We start from the raw sequence: 17688 nt of genomic DNA, 5'->3' as shown, positions 1-17688 counted from the left end.
TTTGTAAAGTAGGTCAAACAATGTCTGCAACGGCATGAAAATAAAGCTGTGAAGACTGCAAGTGTGCTTATTTGAGGCATACTGCAAACATTACTTAAATATCTTGAAAGCCCAAATAAACTAATGCCTAGTTCACCATCATCTAAAGAGTGGTGTAAAAACCATAGTAGTATGAACTGGGTTGAATTTGATGACTCAAATATACTTTAAGAATATTCTAGAAAACTCATGGTCAACTACTGCGTTTATTCTGTTTTTGGAGAAAGGGGGAATAATATTTCTCAGTAGCGTACATCTCTGTAAATCTAAGGGCCATTTACATGTTTAAACCAAAAAAAAACAAACAAAAAAAAATAATAAATCAGTAACAATATACAAGAATTTCCTATGAAACATGTTAAAAGAGAGATGTTTAAAATTAGTGATCATCATGGAAAATTATATTCACTCACACAAGAGCATTTTTCATTTTTTTTTTCATTTGTGAAACAAAGTTTATCATAGCAATATTGGCTTCTATGCCACCTTGTTACTGACTTTACAGTGGTTTTGCCGATTCGAGGCTTATTAAAGTGTTGAAAGGAGCCTGTTCCTCACACATACTGTGCAACCCAACAAGTGCAGTGAAAAGTAAATGGTTATATGAAATATTTGTCGCTGAAATCTTCCAGCTGTGTAACCTTACATCCTTCTTATTTTTTCCATTTGAGGGAACAAAATAACATACATGATAAATTACAATTCATCTGTCACTTCGAAAAGTGATTGAAAGTTGTTATTTTTGTGTGTGTGTAATAATGCAATGATTCATATTTTAATTACAAAAAGGGTCAAACAACAATCATTACTGAAACTCCCTGAACAATTTCAATATCTCCAACTTCTTAAGTTATCCTCTACCCAACTTTTGATGTTTTCAAACTCAAGAAACAAAGAAAAGAAAACATAGCAGAAAGTTAGTAAGGGCCTCAAGCTAACACCACAAACTCAGATGTCCTCACGGCATCCGGCTTACAGATGGAGGCTGCAGCTGTGCTGTACTTCTCCAGCTCGACTAGAGTGACACGTGGAAAGGAGAGAAGGAGAGAAAGCGGAAGGGAGGATAGAGACTGCCGTTTGGGTGTCGAGAATGTAGTAGAGCGAGGGAAGAGGATCAGAGGAAAAGGAAGGGTTTGGGTTTTGGAGGAGGGGCTACACACTTGTCTTGTGTTGTTAGTCCACTGGCCGCTTTTCTCCGTGTTTCTTTGTAAACTCTTCAGCGTTCTTAAAGAATTTTTTACGGTCTTTTGAGTATTCTTCTGCTAGGTCGGCCCTCAGAGGGTGCTCTGGTTGTGGGTCATTTACCAGGGCAATGAGTGACTGAATTACTGTAAAAGAAAGAAAAACAAAAGTCCATTATAATTGGCCAATTGCTCAGTGTTATTGATTTTTTTTAAACAATCAAAAATGTTAACGTGTAAATTCATCATTACCAACAGAACAGAGGTTTATAGATGAATGGAATCTAATGCAGGTATCTTATCTCCACAATAGTGAGTGTTTTGCTATGCTTTATACCCAACATGTTTATTGCAGAAGACGGCACATGGCAGTATATCACAATTCTTTCACACAATATGAAATAGATCCGACAGATTCACTCACTCTCACAAAAACACTGGGTCTCTCTTACACATTAAGTGCAGTTTAAATAGAGATTCAATTGTGATGCATCAAAATGTATTGAATCATGACACGTTTTGCAATTATGACGTACCAGTGGTTGGCGATATCCAGTCCTGTTATTAAGCCACCAAGCTTCAGAGACAACTCGAGAATATGAATGAATATCATTTACAAAATCCTCTTTACCATCACTAACTCTGACAACATGAGAATAAACAAAATGACAAAAATCATCCAATGGCTTAAAGTACACACCTACTTTTTCAGCCGCCTTGGTTCAGGAAGTATTTTTCCCGCTCATTTTTGGCATTAAAAAGGAATATTCCGGGTTCAAAACAAGTTAAGATCAATCAACAGCAATTGTGGCATAATATCGATTACCACAAAAAAACACATTTGACTTTTTCTTTAAAAAAAAAAAAAAAAAGCTCAAATTGAGGTTACAGTGAGGCACTTACAATAGAAAACAATTTTTGGAGTATTTAAAAAGGCAAAAATGTGAAGCTAATAATTTTATAAAAGCACTTACATCAATTCTCATGTGTTATTTGAGCTGTAAATTAGTTTGAATAGTAATTTTTACAGATGTTTTAAGGTTTGTTGACATTACCCCGTCATGGCAACAAAGTAATACAATTGGGTATAACCTTGAGCCCGACCGATTTATCGGCCGATATTAGCCTTTCACAGATATGTCAGTATCAGCGTATACGTTTTCTGATATGCGCATATATTAAAACTTTTTTTTTGGAACATATAATGTTGAAAACAATTCCTGGGGTGACTTAGAGTTGGTATCATAACATAGTTTATCCAACAGTGTGTGCTCGGACTCCACTGTTTACAGAGCTGACGGTTCTCCAGACAGGGCAGAGTTAAGCAGCATCTTCACGGTAAATTGTTAACTAGTTTGTGAAATACTGGAAAGTTGATAAACAATGACTCCATTTTCCCTTTTCAATATAACTAATATAACGTTAAACCTGTCCCTGACAACCATGTCACTCATGTTTATCACATCTGTTTGTGCCAGCTATAGTTTGCCAGTGAGGTCAGTAACGTAGCAGATTGAAAAGTAAACACCGGAGCATCTTTTTGCAGCTCAGCAGACAACGGTGCAGTGGTGGATTGTGTCTATTGAGTGTTCATTTCATGGAATGCTTTCTTAAAAGAAAAGGAGGGGCAATTTGAAATACTATAAGTGCTGAAAGCGATTTTAGCCCTTCTAGAACTTCCACGAGACTGACCTGCTGATTTAGACTTTTCAAAACTCAGCCTTCCAAAGATAACGTTGAGATGTATGAAGTTTGAAAGTGTAAGGACTCGATTGCGTCACAGTGGATCATGGAACTGGGTGGTCGCTTTAGATCTTGTTTGACATGCTTTGTTTAAAACGATTCTTTGATGGGTGGATAGTTTCCCGTCAGGATTCATGGGAAGTTTAGTTCTACACCAGGAATTCCGCTACTGACCTAATTTTTTTTATGAAGCTGAAATAATGTCGACTGATGGCTTCAGCAGAAGCATCTTATAGATTAACAACCTCTGAGCTCACGGTAGGTCTGTCTTTAAATGGTTTACAAACTATCAAAAATCTACTCCCCTCATAGAGAAAATGGATAGGATTTTTACTTCCGGAACCAGACTATTGCGCTCTATATCCTTCAGCTTTGTACAAATTACGCAGATTTTAATTTTTTTGGGGTTGTCAAGCTAAATGGAGCACGGACTGAGGCTGAGCCCTATTCTAGCCTTGCTGAAGCAGCCCAGATCATCAAATTTCACAGTTGGTGCGAGACATTGTGGCTTGAAGGTCTCTCCAGGTCTCCGTCTAACCATTAGATGGCCAGGTGGAGGATCGGTGATGATCTTGGGGTGCTGCAGCAAGGCTGGAATCGGGCAGATTAGTCTTTGGGAGGGACGTATGAATCGAGCCACATACAATACTATCCTGGAAGAAAACTTGCTTCCTTCTGCTCTGACAATGTTCTCCAACTCTGAGGACTGATTTTTCCAGCAGGAAAATGCTCCATGCCACATAGCCAGGTCAATCAAGGTATGGATTAAGGACCACCGGATCAAGACCCGGACCAGCCCAATCTCCAGACCTGAACCCCATTGAAAACCTCTGGAATGTGATCAAGAGGAAGATGGATGACCACAAGCCATCAAACCAAGCCAAGCTGCTTGAATGTTTGCACCAGGAGTGGCATAAAGTCACCCAACAGCAATGTGAAAGACTGGTAGAGAGCACGCCAAGATGCATGAAAGCCGTGACTGAAAATCAGGATTATTCTACCAAATGTTGATTTCTGAACTCTTCAAGTTAAAACATTAGTATTGTGTAGTTTAAAAATGAATATGAACTTGTTTTCTTTGCATTATTCGGGGTCTGAAAACACTGCATCTGTTTTGTTATTTTGACCAGTTGTCATTTTCTGCAAATAAGACAATATTCTTATTTTGAATTTGGGAGAAACATTGTCAGTACTAAATGTTCATTTTACTCAAACACATACCTATAAATAGTAAATCCAGAGAAACTGATAATTTTGCAGTGGTCTCTTAAATTTTTTCAGAGCTGTAATATAGTTATATATAGAGATCAGCCACAACATTAAAACAACATGCCTAATTTTTTGTTGGTCACCCTTGTGCTGCAACAACGTCAACAACCGCAATGACATTCTGAGATGATATTCTTCTCACCACAATTGTACAGTTATCAGAGTTACCAGAGACTTTGTCAGTTCAAATTAGTCAGCCATTCTCTGTTGACCTAATCAACAAGGCATTTACGTCCACAAAACTGTGTAAACTCTAGAGACTGTTGTGCGTGAAAATCCCAGGAGATCAGCAGTTACAGAAATACTCAAAAAAGCCCGTCTGGCACCAACAATCATCCATGCGATATATCTAATCAGCCAATCATGTGGCAGCAGTGCAGTGCACAAAATCATTCAGATATGGGTCAGGAGCTTCAGTTAATGTTCACATCAACCATCAGAATGGGGAAAAAATGTGGGCTTAATGATTTGGACCGTGGCATGATTGTTGGTGCCAGACGGACTGGTTTGAGTATTTCTGTAACTGCTGATATCCTGGGATATTCACACACGCAACAGTCTCTAGAGTTTACTCCGAACGCTGCCAAAAACAAAAAACATCCAGTGAGCAGCAGTTCTGTGGACAGAAATGCCTTGTTGATGAGAGAGGTCAACAGAGAATAGCCAGACTGTTCGAAATGACAAAGTCTCTGGTAACTCAGATAACTGCTCTGTACAATTGTGGTGAGAAAAATATCATCTTGTAAGCTATTCTGAGATGTGGGTTGGTGCTGTTTTGGCGGCACGAGGGGGACCTACCCAATATTAGGCAGGTGGTTTTAATGTTGTGGCTGATCAGTAAATAATAATATATATATATATAAAAAGAGATGTTCAGTTACAAATTCTACAATATAAATGATGACAAGTGCCCATTTCAGTGTGTTTATGCACTAGTCAACTGAGCTTTAATAGTCTGGCTCATTAATAGGGATGGGAATCATAAGGAATTTAACGATCCTTTAAGTACTTCTGAGGAAGAATTTTTGGGGGAAATAAGATGCAGTCAAAATGATGAGATCATTTCAAGTTTCTACACAGAAGATTTAACAAATCAGAAATAAATGTAAAACAATTCTTGTAAAAGGTGTGTTTGCAGACTTTTTAGAGGCATAAATGTTTTAAATATAGTAACACAATGTGATAGCGAATTTCATTCGTGCATTTACTCTCATAAAATGTTACTTAATACAACAAAACCGATGTATCTTTAATTACACATCGTCATATAAACAAGCAGTCAGTAACAGAAAGTAGAAGAATCAGATCATTAGTAATTTCGGGAATCAAAATACATAAGTAGCACAGTTACTGTTGTTGCTGTTTCACATTGTAGATTCAGTAGAGGCACAGACTATTTAGCAGAGAGACCACTTCTATTAAAATGAATGGGAGAAATTGGAATGCCCAACAGTTTTAGAAAAGGAAGTCACGCCTTACAGGTAAAAGAGCCAATCAGCTTTTAGATACAGAGATCACCTGTCAATCAACTCGAGAACACACGCATTAGCTGAACCAACTTGAAAAATAGAATTACGTAATCTGAGGTAAAGAAGCACAATTTATAATACCATTGTTGTCAGATTTTACTGCTGATTTAGAAAATTCTCTTCGATTGTAACCTTGACCAAACATTTGAAGATTTCAGTCTTTCAAGTAGATAGGAGCTGCACTTCATGATGCTTCTAATCATAAGAAACAGCTAACCGGTAGCTTGCAAAGATGGCTGCTGAGTGGACTGACTCGCCTTGAAAGGGATTTTGGTAGAGGGCAGCGCTGCTGCTGTATTTTGGTACAGTGTTAGGTCCACATTGGTGGAAAATCACAAATACAGAAAATGTTAACAGAACCGAATGTCATGAAAATCAAATGGTTTCTGGATTGTTTTGTTTTTTTTATTAATGGAACAGAGTTCTCTGTACCCCAACCTATTCAGGAATGCTCCAGTAACAGTAGTACCACCTCACCTTGGTCAGTTTTGGTGGCTGGTTTCCAGTTCTCTGCACTAATGACAGGCAGGCAGACCTGCCCCTTCTCATCAATGTTGGGGTGATAGATCTTCGTTTTGAATGTGATCTTGGGTGGTTTGAAAGGGTATTCTGCAGGGAAGATGATCTCAATCCTGAATGCCCCTTTGTCATATGGAGGGTTGTCCTGAGGAAGGTAAACAAAGTAACATGAGCACAGCTCAGACTACAGTGTCTCAACTGATGTCTGTATGAAATTACAGTCATAAAGTCATACAGTCATCAGTTTAAACAAACTGATGTTGATGCCAGAATGGAAGGGTGAATGGGTGTAGTATGATATCAGATATGGCTGATCACATGAGACAAATACAGTTGAGCTAGAGCCAGAAATATAATATGAAACACTCAGGACAACTTTTACAAAGTTGCGCAAACCCTTAAACATTTTTCTCAATTAATCACAGTCTCAATTTTAGTTTTTTGCTTCCAATTGCTAAGCCATTATTTTCTAATCTACAAAGAACAGATGCATACTGAAGCTGTGCTAAAATATAAAATGTATTGTCTGAATATGTTACACAAACATTGATAACATAGAAATACAGTTGGTTACACTTTACAATAAGGTACCATTTGTTAGCATAAGTGACAACATTAGTTAAATTTATGAACAATACTGAAGCATTTATTAATCTTACTTTCAACATTTAGTAACATTTTTTAAATCAAAATGTTTTTTTTTTTTTAGCATTAGTTAATGAACTATAAACTAAAAAGAAACTATTGTATCACTATTATTAACTAACATTAACACAGATTAATAAATGCTGTAAAAATATATTGTTCATTGTTAGTTAATGATCCCCAATGCATTAATTAACAAATGGAACCTTATTGTAAAGTGTTACCACGCAATTTGTAAAAAAGGTCTAAAAGTTTAAAAACATTTAGTAAACACTTACTGGAACAATGAGTCCTTGCCATGTCAATATGTTTGATTCATCAACTTGAATGTTACGAAAGTTTTTCATTCCAGATTTGCGGATTTCTTCAAGCTCCTGATAAAAACACAAGTTTAACAATTAACATGTTAAATTGTATCTAAAGGGAATTTATTTGTAGGTAAGTGCAAAACACTCTGGGATGCAAAATTAGCATATTATCAAAGGTATGTTCATAAATGTAGAACATTTATTTAAAGCATCCTAATAACAACAGTCTGGAATATACCATCTAAGACTTTGCATGATTTTAAGCTGTAACCCAAAGGTGTAACGTGACCCAGGTTATATGCCCGAGAAACAACCCCTTCCTCAGCTGCTTACTGTAAATAAATAACTGACCCACAGTTCAAGACAAGTGAGCAGTCCAGTTTGCTTTAAAAGGAAAGTTCACCTGAAATAATACTTCTCTCATCATTTACTCACCCTCATGCCATCCCAGATGTGTATAACTTTCTTCTGCTGAACACAAATTAAGATTTTTAAGAAGAATTTCAACTCTGTAGTTCCATACATTGCAAGTGAATGGTGGCCAGAACTTTGAATGTCCAAAAAGCACATAAATGCAGCATAAAAGTAATCCATAAGACTCCAGTTGTTAAATCAATGTCTTCAGAAGTGATATGACAGGTGTGGGGGAGATACAGATATATTTTTAAGTGCTTTAAATTTCTGGCCACCATTCATTTGCATTGTATGAGATATAAAGAGATAAGATATTCTTCTAAAAATATTTTGTGTTCAGCAGAAGAAAGAAAGTCATACATCTGGGATGCCATGAGGGTGAGTAAATGATGAGAATTTTCATTTTTGGGTGAACTATCCAATTAAGTTTGCAACACCACACTGTAAATGTTTAAGAATAAGATTTCTTACATGACTGGCCCATTCATGATCAATATCTTAAGTCAGTGCTGTAAAAACATGAATAATCAAAAACAGTAAAGGAAGTAAAAACCAATAAGGAAGTAAATTCGTTACATGATGACTGCTACACTGCCACCCCCCTCACAAAAAACCCCCAAATAAAACAAAAACCAACACATAAACGCCTAAGAAACTAAAATAAACGGGAATTTGACATAATGACAGTAAATATACCACTTGTTTGTAAGAACTAAATAAGGTGATCTAGATACACTACTCAAGTTCATAGCTTTCGCTTTATGAACTCACAGTTTCGGTTTTTCACAAGGGCGTAACTTCACCTAGTGACCTGAAACTAACTGAACCAAAATTGTTATTAAGTACAAATTCAATTATTTGTGCCATTACGAGTCTTAAAAGGGACAGAAGATTTCGTTTTGAACTTTATCTCTTTATGTTGTCATTGACGCAATAGCCCTGTGTTTAAAACAGCCAGAAGCGATTTATTATTTCCCTTTAAGTCCCGATCAAACCCGAACGTACTGTGATGACGCGTTTCCGCATTACTTAGCAGCGTAAATCTCGCTTTTTATATATTGTAATTTTTTTTATATTGAGTGTACATTTAACACTGTGCTTATTGTTATATTACCCTGGAATTATTTTTAAAACCGGAATTACCATAGCTGAGAGAGGGTTTCTATTACAGCTGCTGAGAGTGACAGTAAATGTGGCATCTTCTCCCCTCTGACTGTCTTAATCCACCTATTTTTTCCTCTTCTGGAAAGTCAAACGTAAGAGTAGATTTTTTCTTTTGATCTTGGAGCAAATGTGTAAGTGAAAATAATATTTGCTGTGATCTCCCATTCACCACTGTCGAAGATTATCCTGCAAACATTTAATTTCGAGTTCCAAACCCCCGGCGTGTGAAAAAGGTCCATTACGGTTATTTCGTTCAAAAAGATTAGGTCCAGCTTGAATCAAACGAACCCGGTTTGAGGGTACCCATCGCATCAGACACTCCTACATACATTACATTACTGTCACTTCCTAGCTGCCAAATAATGAAACCACTCAATAGGACACCGAGGTCCACTCCGACGTGCTCACTCTCACTGTGCTTCACCGATCTCGACCCATAAAACAAGTTCTGTGGTCTCGCGGCCTCCGCCGGCGCTTTTCCTCCTTCATGTTTGGAAACGCGCGGCGCGGCGAGCCGAGTCATCGAGCGCGTGAATTGCATATTTCAACGCCGACCAAGCAAGAACGGACGATCAAATGGCATTTTTAGCAAGTTAACTTAATTTTTTATTTGTTTGTGAGCGGTCGTGTGAGATAAATCTCAATTAGAGGTATAAAAAGTGCGAGGTTTGAACGTCTACCTTGTGTAGTCTCCTGCTCGCCGCCATCTTGAATCTTTCAACTGCTCCCAGAAAACACCGCGCGGCAGCTCGAGCGATTGAGTCACCAGCTCGCGCGCTTATTCGGTGCCGCAGCTGATCTGAGATCAGATTTACAAATTGAGTGGCGAGAAAGGGGCGCCCAGTAGAATGACCTCAGATCAGCACTCGTGGGTACTTTCCATTACAAATCGAAACAAAAATGCCATTTATTACACTCTGGATGGAACTGATTAATCTTTGATAAACAAGGCCCTCATTTAGTCAACCTTGTCAGCAAAAATAAATTAAACTTAATAAATTAAAGCAGTACGGGATTAAGTTTAGAATCTAGGTTTGCCAAGAAACAGAAATTCAATAAACGTCTCTTGTCACGGAAGTATGCTTTTTTTTTCTATCTCGCATTTCTAGAGAATGACCATAAGATGTCACTCCTGAGTAAGGAATAATGCTTTTATATCGGTGGTTCTCAAAACTTCTCAGGTCAAGTGTTACTTATAAAAACATGCAAGTACAATCTAGTTGCATGTTAGATAAACGTTTCCTCTATTTATTTATTTATTTTTTCGGCATTGAGCAAACTGAAATCTCTTGAACATAAAGATATTTAGAAGACTATCTCAGCTCTGTAGGTCCATACAATTCAAGTGAATGGTGGCCAGAACTTTGAAGCTTCAAAAAATACATAAAGGCAGCTTAAAAGTAATCCATACTACAGTGGTATAATCCATGTGTTCTGAATGATCTAATCTATTTGGGTGAGAACAGACCAAAATGTAGCTCCTTTTTCACTGTACTTGCCAGTTGCAGTCTCTAGGCACATTCATGATTTCAAGAGCGATTACACTTCCCTAGTGCTTGACACACATGCAGAGTGCTATATGGTGCTCTATGAAGTGTAATTGGCCTTGAAATTACGATCACCAAGGAGACTGCTGATGTCAAGATTTATGAATAAAAAGTTATATTTTGGTCTGTTCTTTAACCAAAACCAATTAGATCACTTCAGAAGACATGGATTAAATCACTACAGTCTTATGGAGTGCTTTTAAGCTGCCTTTATGTGCTTTTTGGTGCTTCAAATTTCTGGTCACCATTCACTTGCATTGTATGGACCTCCAGAGCTTAAATATTCTTCTAAAAAATGTCTTTGTGTTCTGCAGAACAAAGAAAGTCATACACATCTGGGATGGCATGAGAGTGAGTAAATGATGAGATAATTTTCTTTTTTGTTTTGTTGAATTATTCCTTGAAGGACTTTGTAAGATCTCTGTAAGATGTGTAGAAGTACCCTTCAAGAAAACAGATACACCATTTAGAAATGTCCAATGCAGTCAAACACTTTGATCCTACAACTAAATATATATTTTGAATACATATATATGTTTTTTGGACATGTAACTTGGTAGTATCATGACATTTTTTGAAGTAACTTGAAAACCATATAAATACAATGTTACATAAATATGATAATCTTTCTGCATCATGGTAAAAAGAAAAGCGCTCTGCTTTACAAACTGATATCATCACTAAACAATGGTACAGCCACAGCCCTGTACATGCAATCCAAGATACTTTGTAAGGCATTAGACATGAGTTAGCAGAAACATGCAACCAGGTTTACTATTAAGATTAAATTAAAACTAGGAAAAATTAAGTTAGTGAACTAGAAAAGTGGCGATATAATTTACAGACACCATTATTCTATTGGCTGAAAAGTAAATACTTAGACAACAGATGTACATGTGTATTTGTTTGTGCATTTGTTGGTTTGTTTATTTGCTTTTCTCATCAAAGGAGCCCATACACTGCCAACATGCTTCCCACCCCAACAGATAAACAGTTGTGTGGGCACAGGTCTTACTGTTTCCTGTAAACCTCATGACTGAATCAACTTGATCAAACACGCTTCCCCTGCAGCGTTTTCAGGTAAAGATGGGCTGCTGGTTACAGATTGGAAGGGTTAACTGTTTTGTTTCTGCTTTTGCAATATTTAGCACCCACTTGAGCAGTTTAATTCAACACACTACTTTATCACTGAAGTTAATTTGGTTAAGAAATACCAATGTTTTATTAATATTTCATATGTGAGACATATGCATGGGTTTGCAATTGCAGAGCAAACACATGTCAAAATGCACAAATGAAGCATCTGATCTGATTTGTTACTGAAAGGAATGTATGTCTCATTTTTACTCGCATGCGGTTATGACCTGCTTGAACTTGTACTTATATAGGTCAATTTTTGCTCATTGTTACAAATCATAAAGATGGGCTTTGGAGCGGCAGTGTAGGTCTTAACCTCTTAAGTTTGTTGCATGAGTCCACAGGCCCCAAATACAATAAAAGACATTAGGTTAATACTGTTCACGGACATCTTAAAGTAAAAACACTATTAAACATTTATGCATTTGGCAGATGCTTTTATCCAAAGTGACTAACAGTGCATGTTATTACAGGGACAATTACCCTGGAGCAACCTGGAGTTAAGTGCATTGCTCAAGGACACAATGGTGGTGGCTGTGGGGATCGAACCAGCAACCTTCTGATTACCAGTTATGTGCTTTAGCCCACTATGCCACCAACACAGTTTATTATTGTGGATAATAAGCATGAATGCAATGTCATATAGGTTTCAGCACCTGGGATAATTGGGCTTTTTCAGTTGTCACAGCAATATATGTTTACTTTGTGCAGGTAAATATACTGACGAAGAGGTATGGAGGTTCATAACCTGGATTCTTTGATAGATGTTTAAAGATTTCTTATTGTATTCAGAACCAATGATCCATTAAAACTAATTGCCAATACCATCCTGAGTTTAATAATCTAATATAACCCTCTTCAACATAACTGATCATAAGTAATATAAACCATGAAAAACAGCATGCATCCTGCTGAAAATTACAGTTCCTTGTTGCACTGACCACTTGAGGATTTTTAAGAGCACCCTTGAGGAAAATAGAAAGAAAAGTACTTTCTCTTTCCAAAGAAAAAAAGCACTAAAATCTCAGGTCAAGTCTTTCACAGAAAAGTAGTATAGGGGTTTTATTTATTCCTTTGGAACATTTGTAGTTTGTGGGTGGTCAGTGTACATTTTTTTAGCATTCCAGTTACTGGAAGGTTTGCCCCTGATTCCAAAGCATCCAACAATAACTTCCTTTTGTAATCTATGAGAAACCAAAGAGGGATTTTCCTGCTAGTAAATAAACTCCTCAAACCCTAATTATGGGATGGTTTTTAAAATAAGACATGTCCTAAGTGACAATGCTGCACTACTTTACATTACATTAATATAGTTATACACAATCATATCCCTATAACATTTCTACACATGCAATTTATTTATATATATATATATATATATATATATATATATATATATATATATATATATATATATATATATATATATAATATTTATTTACAAATCTGAAAATATAATTGCTCATCTGAATATATCATTATAATTCCAAATATATCAATCTGAATATGTATAGTTTAAAATATGAATATATAGCCTAGTTATAAATTCTCAATATATAATTGTTAATCCGAATGTATAGTTATACATTCTGAATAAATAAATAGAAAAAATCCGAATATATAGTTATGAATCTGTAAATCTAATTGTACATTTAAAAATATAGTTCGTGTTTTCATGTATTTTTAACATGTGTATTTTGTCTTGTCTGTACATGCAGATATTTTATAGTCAAAACAAGTGAAAAAAATCTACCAGTGTTGAAGAAGTAATCCAAAGTATTTAGAATACTTTACTGGCCTTGAGTAATCTAACGGAATACTTTACAAATTACATTTTACAGCATGTATTCTATAATCTGTAGTGGAATACATTTCAGAAGTAACCCTCCCAACCCTGTTGGCAATAAAGCTCATTCTGATTCTGATTCTTATATACACAGTATAGACGCTCACTGCATATATATATACTGTATGTACTTTATAAAGTTTGCAATTAAGTTTCATACACACAGTCTTTGGTACATTACTGCTGATAAGCAATCAAAACCTTATATTTAAAACAGTATATTTGGGAAGAGTCCAACCTGTCTACTTTTCTAGATAGAATAACAGATATGAAGGTGCTTGCCATGAAGTTTGTGGTTCATTAAAACATTCTTAAGTGAGAACGGAGTTGAACCATTCACAGTCTGATCATGTTTCATAAATAAGACGCTGTGTGCAGTTTTCTTAGAATGTTATTACCATCCATCCATCCATCCATCGTCAACCGCTTATCCTGTGTACAGGGTCGCGGGGGGCTGGAGCCTATCCCAGCTAACATTGGGCGAAAGGCGGGGGACACCCTGGACAGGTCGCCAGTCCATCGCAGAGAATGTTCATCCATCCATCCATCCATCGTCAACCGCTTATCCTGTGTACAGGGTCACGGGGCGCAGAGAATGTTATTACATTTAATTAAATAAAGGTATTGTAGTGCTCAGAACGTTCTCAAATAGGACCTTCATCCCAAGGGTGGTAATGGAACTGACACTATATGCATGAAAGAACAAAAACATTTAAAAGGAGTAAATCAAGTGGTGACCTGTCAGGGCATATAGGGCATCAATTTGTCAATCTCAGTCACCATTCGCTTTCATTGCAAAGTCATTCAATGAAAGTAAATGGTGTGGATAAAATGCATCCTAGCATCTCCTTTTGTGTTTCACAGTAAAACAAAAGGTATATAAATATGGAATGTACTGTAACGTTACTACCTAAGACCATTACTTTCCCAACGTACAATATGTTTTTATATGGGATGTGCAAAATCATAAAGGAATACTGATTGTATGTAGAAAAGTCTGAAGCTTTACATGCAGCAACTGAATGTGAATGTGGTGAGAAAACACATTAGACCGTGTAGGTTTTGGAGAGCTACCGTATATCTGGCCAATAAAAATGTATTTGGTGCCACTTTCAAAAAACGAAACCGAGAGTTATGCAGAACGGAGTGAGGAGCCAAGCTTGCACCCTACAACAGCAATTACATATAACCTTCAGAACAGTTTTTAACGGCCATGTTTCCCCTCAAACTCTTGAGAAGGTTATTGCTCTTGGCTCTGTTTGAAGTACTTCAGTTCAGGGAAGCACACACCCTTATATCTGTGCCAGGCTCTCATATTTCACACTATTCATTAAGATAGTGACAAGGTATGATCACTTTAAATATCCCTTTGTTGAACAGGAGGACTTGGAGAAAACTGGATTATGTGCATTATATTTGTGTCAAATTTGAGGTGTTGCCCTGAAGTTCCCCCATAGTTTCTAAATGTTTTTGTTACAGAAGTTGCCTAAAGTAAGAATAATAATAATAATACATGCATTATTAAAATATTAAATAAAATCTGAGGACATGGATCATCAGGTTTTGCATAAACTTATGCACAGAGAGCATGCTGTCTTTAAAACACAATTTTGAAATGCTTGTAAATGTTTCAGGTCAACTTTTCACTCAAACTGTTATGCTGATGAATATAATTAGCAAGGAAACAAAAAATGCATTAATTAAGAATGCAATATAACATTTTATTTTTTTTACCTTTGCAGCCCACTGTAAATGTAAAAGCAAAAAAACAGGCAAAGCTAATTCATTATGGCCGATATAAAATAAAAGAGCACTAAACCATTATGCAACCAAAAACTACATTTCACTCATTTGGGTTCAGTTTCTGTAAATTACATAAGGAGTGTAATTACACAGCAGATAATTTGAATTGGGGGGTGGGGGCGGGGGGATTATAGGAAAGAATGTGGGGCAAAGAAAGCCAAAAGAAACTAATGCATTTACGAGATAGGGGTGGAGCAGGTGCGGTAAGTCTTGATGTGAAAGTGAAAGCTACTTCTTTTTTGTGTATAAATACCTGCAGACTCACCTGTGCACATGCATTTGATGCTCTGACTTCTGACAAATATAAAGAGAAGAATGCAGACTCCAGCATTAACTCTCCTCATCTTCACTGCAGTCCTATGGGGCAGCACAGAAGGTAAGATTTAAATAAAAACCAACTCTCTATTGCATCCCCTATTTCATTCTGAAACTTGGTTATTGATTGATATAACCAAGCTGCAGCAAATACTTGAGGTCATTGGCATAGTATTTCTTGGCTGTCCTCTCAAAAATTCTGTTATAACTCTGGGAGCTAGTTTCTGGTAATACAGACAATCTCTGTATGTTTCAAATTAAAGAAATGTTTAGGCCAAGTTTTGTTCTTGCATGGTGTCAAATGTATGTAGAGAGGGAGGATTTACAGTGGTGACCCTTGCTAATACCAACATTTCTTTCTCAGCCTTTTCTGATGAAGCTGTGGACTGCTGTCTGACCACCAAAGACACACGTATACCAATGCAAATCCTTGCATCCTACTTCCATCAAACAACAGAGAATGGTTGCCCCATCCCAGCTACCGTGTAAGCATCAATCATGGATGATGGAAGTTGCACTATATAGTACTATATTAATGCATGTAATAGTTAAAATCTCTCTTTGCACCCATAGATTCATCACTAAAAAGGACAAGAAACTGTGTGCTCCTCCAGCAGAGAGACATGAGTGGATTAGAAAGCACATCTCACACCTCGATAGGAAGAAAAAAACACATCAGTAGGAATACAGGTAAATAAAATCATCCCTAAAACACACAAGACGAAACAAACCTCCCACTGCATGTCACTTTCATGTTAACTCAAAATCTTAGTTCTGTTCTTCACAGAAACCTTTTCTCTGGCCTTCTCTGTAACATACCCACTAATGAAAACATAATATGTTTTTTTTTTTTTCATTTCTGTTTTTCAGACAGGAATTGACCCCTGATGACCCTGCAGCTGCATACACTCATCAGTTGTGACTTTGATTGACTATTTTAAGTATTTGGGAAATTCTGCAGATGTGATGGATCACAGATGTATGGCATTCAAACTTTGTAAATTAAATAAATTAATGGCATTTCAATGCTGATATGTTATGTGTGCATTGTAACATGTTGTAGATCACTGTAGCATTTATGAACCTCATGCATGTGCATGAGTTGCCCTGTATTTGTATTTTTTGGAAAATGTGTTTTAATGAATGTACATAGCATAAGAATACTTTGTGTGTCTATGAATTTTGCTGAAAATGAATGATTTAAAATAAATAGAATTTTGGTAACTCTTGTTTCTACTTTTATGAATTATTTATCCCTGATATATTAAATAGACAAAACTTAAAAGATGCTTTCATCTAAAGCACCAAACAAGTGTTAATGTTTACAGGTTCTTAATAGTTTCACTATTAAGTGTCAGATTCATTCTTTTGAGTCGGGTATTTTCAGGGTATTGGGAAAATGGCTAAAAATTACCGTAATAAAATTACCTTTTTGTTGAAAAAGATAAAGAATGGGATTACTCTTAATATTTCAGTAATTTAATCACAGTTACTTCTGATGTAATTGTGATAAATACTGTGAAGACTACAGAACAATTCTATATAAAACAATAATGAATTTAAACTCAAAATTTAATGCCATGATAAAATATATGTTTTCTGATTTAATGCCGCCCCCTCAATTTTTTTGGCCAGTTCATGAATAATTTATTTGATTTTATATAATTCTTTTGAAAGAATTAAAACAACAGTTTCATTTCTATCCTTGTATTTTTCATCTGGTCGAGGTTGATAAGGGTTTTAGAAAGTAATTAGTAATAAGTAATGCAATTACTTTTCAGACAAAGCAATTAGTACAGTAATCTAACTGCACTGTAGAAGATGTAATTAGTAGTTAGGATGAATTACTTTTTAGAGTAACTTACCCAACACTGGCTAATGCTTTTTAATATTAGTGGTGCTTGCTCATTCGAGGTGTGCTATTACTTTTCTAAGTTCACTCAGACTCAGATTTCCTTATGATAATCAATACAAATTGGTTTAAAAATCCCATTGACTTGGATTGAAAGGGTTTATAGAAATCTATGGATCAGAATATTTTTAGAAACAGGAGCGGAGCTCTTTTCACTTAGTTTCTGGTGCCACTCACATATTCATTTTACTTCTAGTATCTGTTAAAGGGACAGTTCTCTCCAAATTGAAAATCTCTCATCATTTACTCACATTCCAGATGTGTCTGACTTTCTTTCTTCTGCTGAACACAAACAAAGACAATTTGAATAATATCTC

The 17688-nt window shown here is 36.2% G+C and overlaps 2 protein-coding genes across 2 annotated transcripts; one reads left to right on the top strand and one right to left on the bottom strand.

The window, feature by feature from the left end:
* Nucleotides 1-231: 231 nt before the first annotated feature.
* On the bottom strand, nucleotides 232-9541 carry ube2l3b (ubiquitin-conjugating enzyme E2L 3b). Its single transcript, XM_052094897.1, has 4 exons — nucleotides 9492-9541; nucleotides 7204-7299; nucleotides 6239-6425; nucleotides 232-1367 (listed from the first exon to the last, which is right to left on the bottom strand). Exons 1-4 carry the CDS (start codon nucleotides 9516-9518, stop codon nucleotides 1213-1215), a joined length of 465 nt encoding a protein of 154 aa, XP_051950857.1. The 5' UTR covers nucleotides 9519-9541; the 3' UTR covers nucleotides 232-1212.
* A 5863-nt stretch (nucleotides 9542-15404) lies between these two features.
* ccl19a.2 (chemokine (C-C motif) ligand 19a, tandem duplicate 2) lies at nucleotides 15405-16606 on the top strand. Its single transcript, XM_052094919.1, has 4 exons — nucleotides 15405-15520; nucleotides 15824-15944; nucleotides 16033-16149; nucleotides 16330-16606. Exons 1-3 carry the CDS (start codon nucleotides 15460-15462, stop codon nucleotides 16139-16141), a joined length of 291 nt encoding a protein of 96 aa, XP_051950879.1. The 5' UTR covers nucleotides 15405-15459; the 3' UTR covers nucleotides 16142-16149; nucleotides 16330-16606.
* Nucleotides 16607-17688: the final 1082 nt, after the last annotated feature.

The sequence above is a fragment of the Xyrauchen texanus genome, chromosome 3, assembly GCF_025860055.1.
Source record: "Xyrauchen texanus isolate HMW12.3.18 chromosome 3, RBS_HiC_50CHRs, whole genome shotgun sequence".
NCBI lineage: Eukaryota > Metazoa > Chordata > Actinopteri > Cypriniformes > Catostomidae > Xyrauchen > Xyrauchen texanus.
This window is presented reverse-complemented; position numbering and strand designations above follow the sequence as displayed.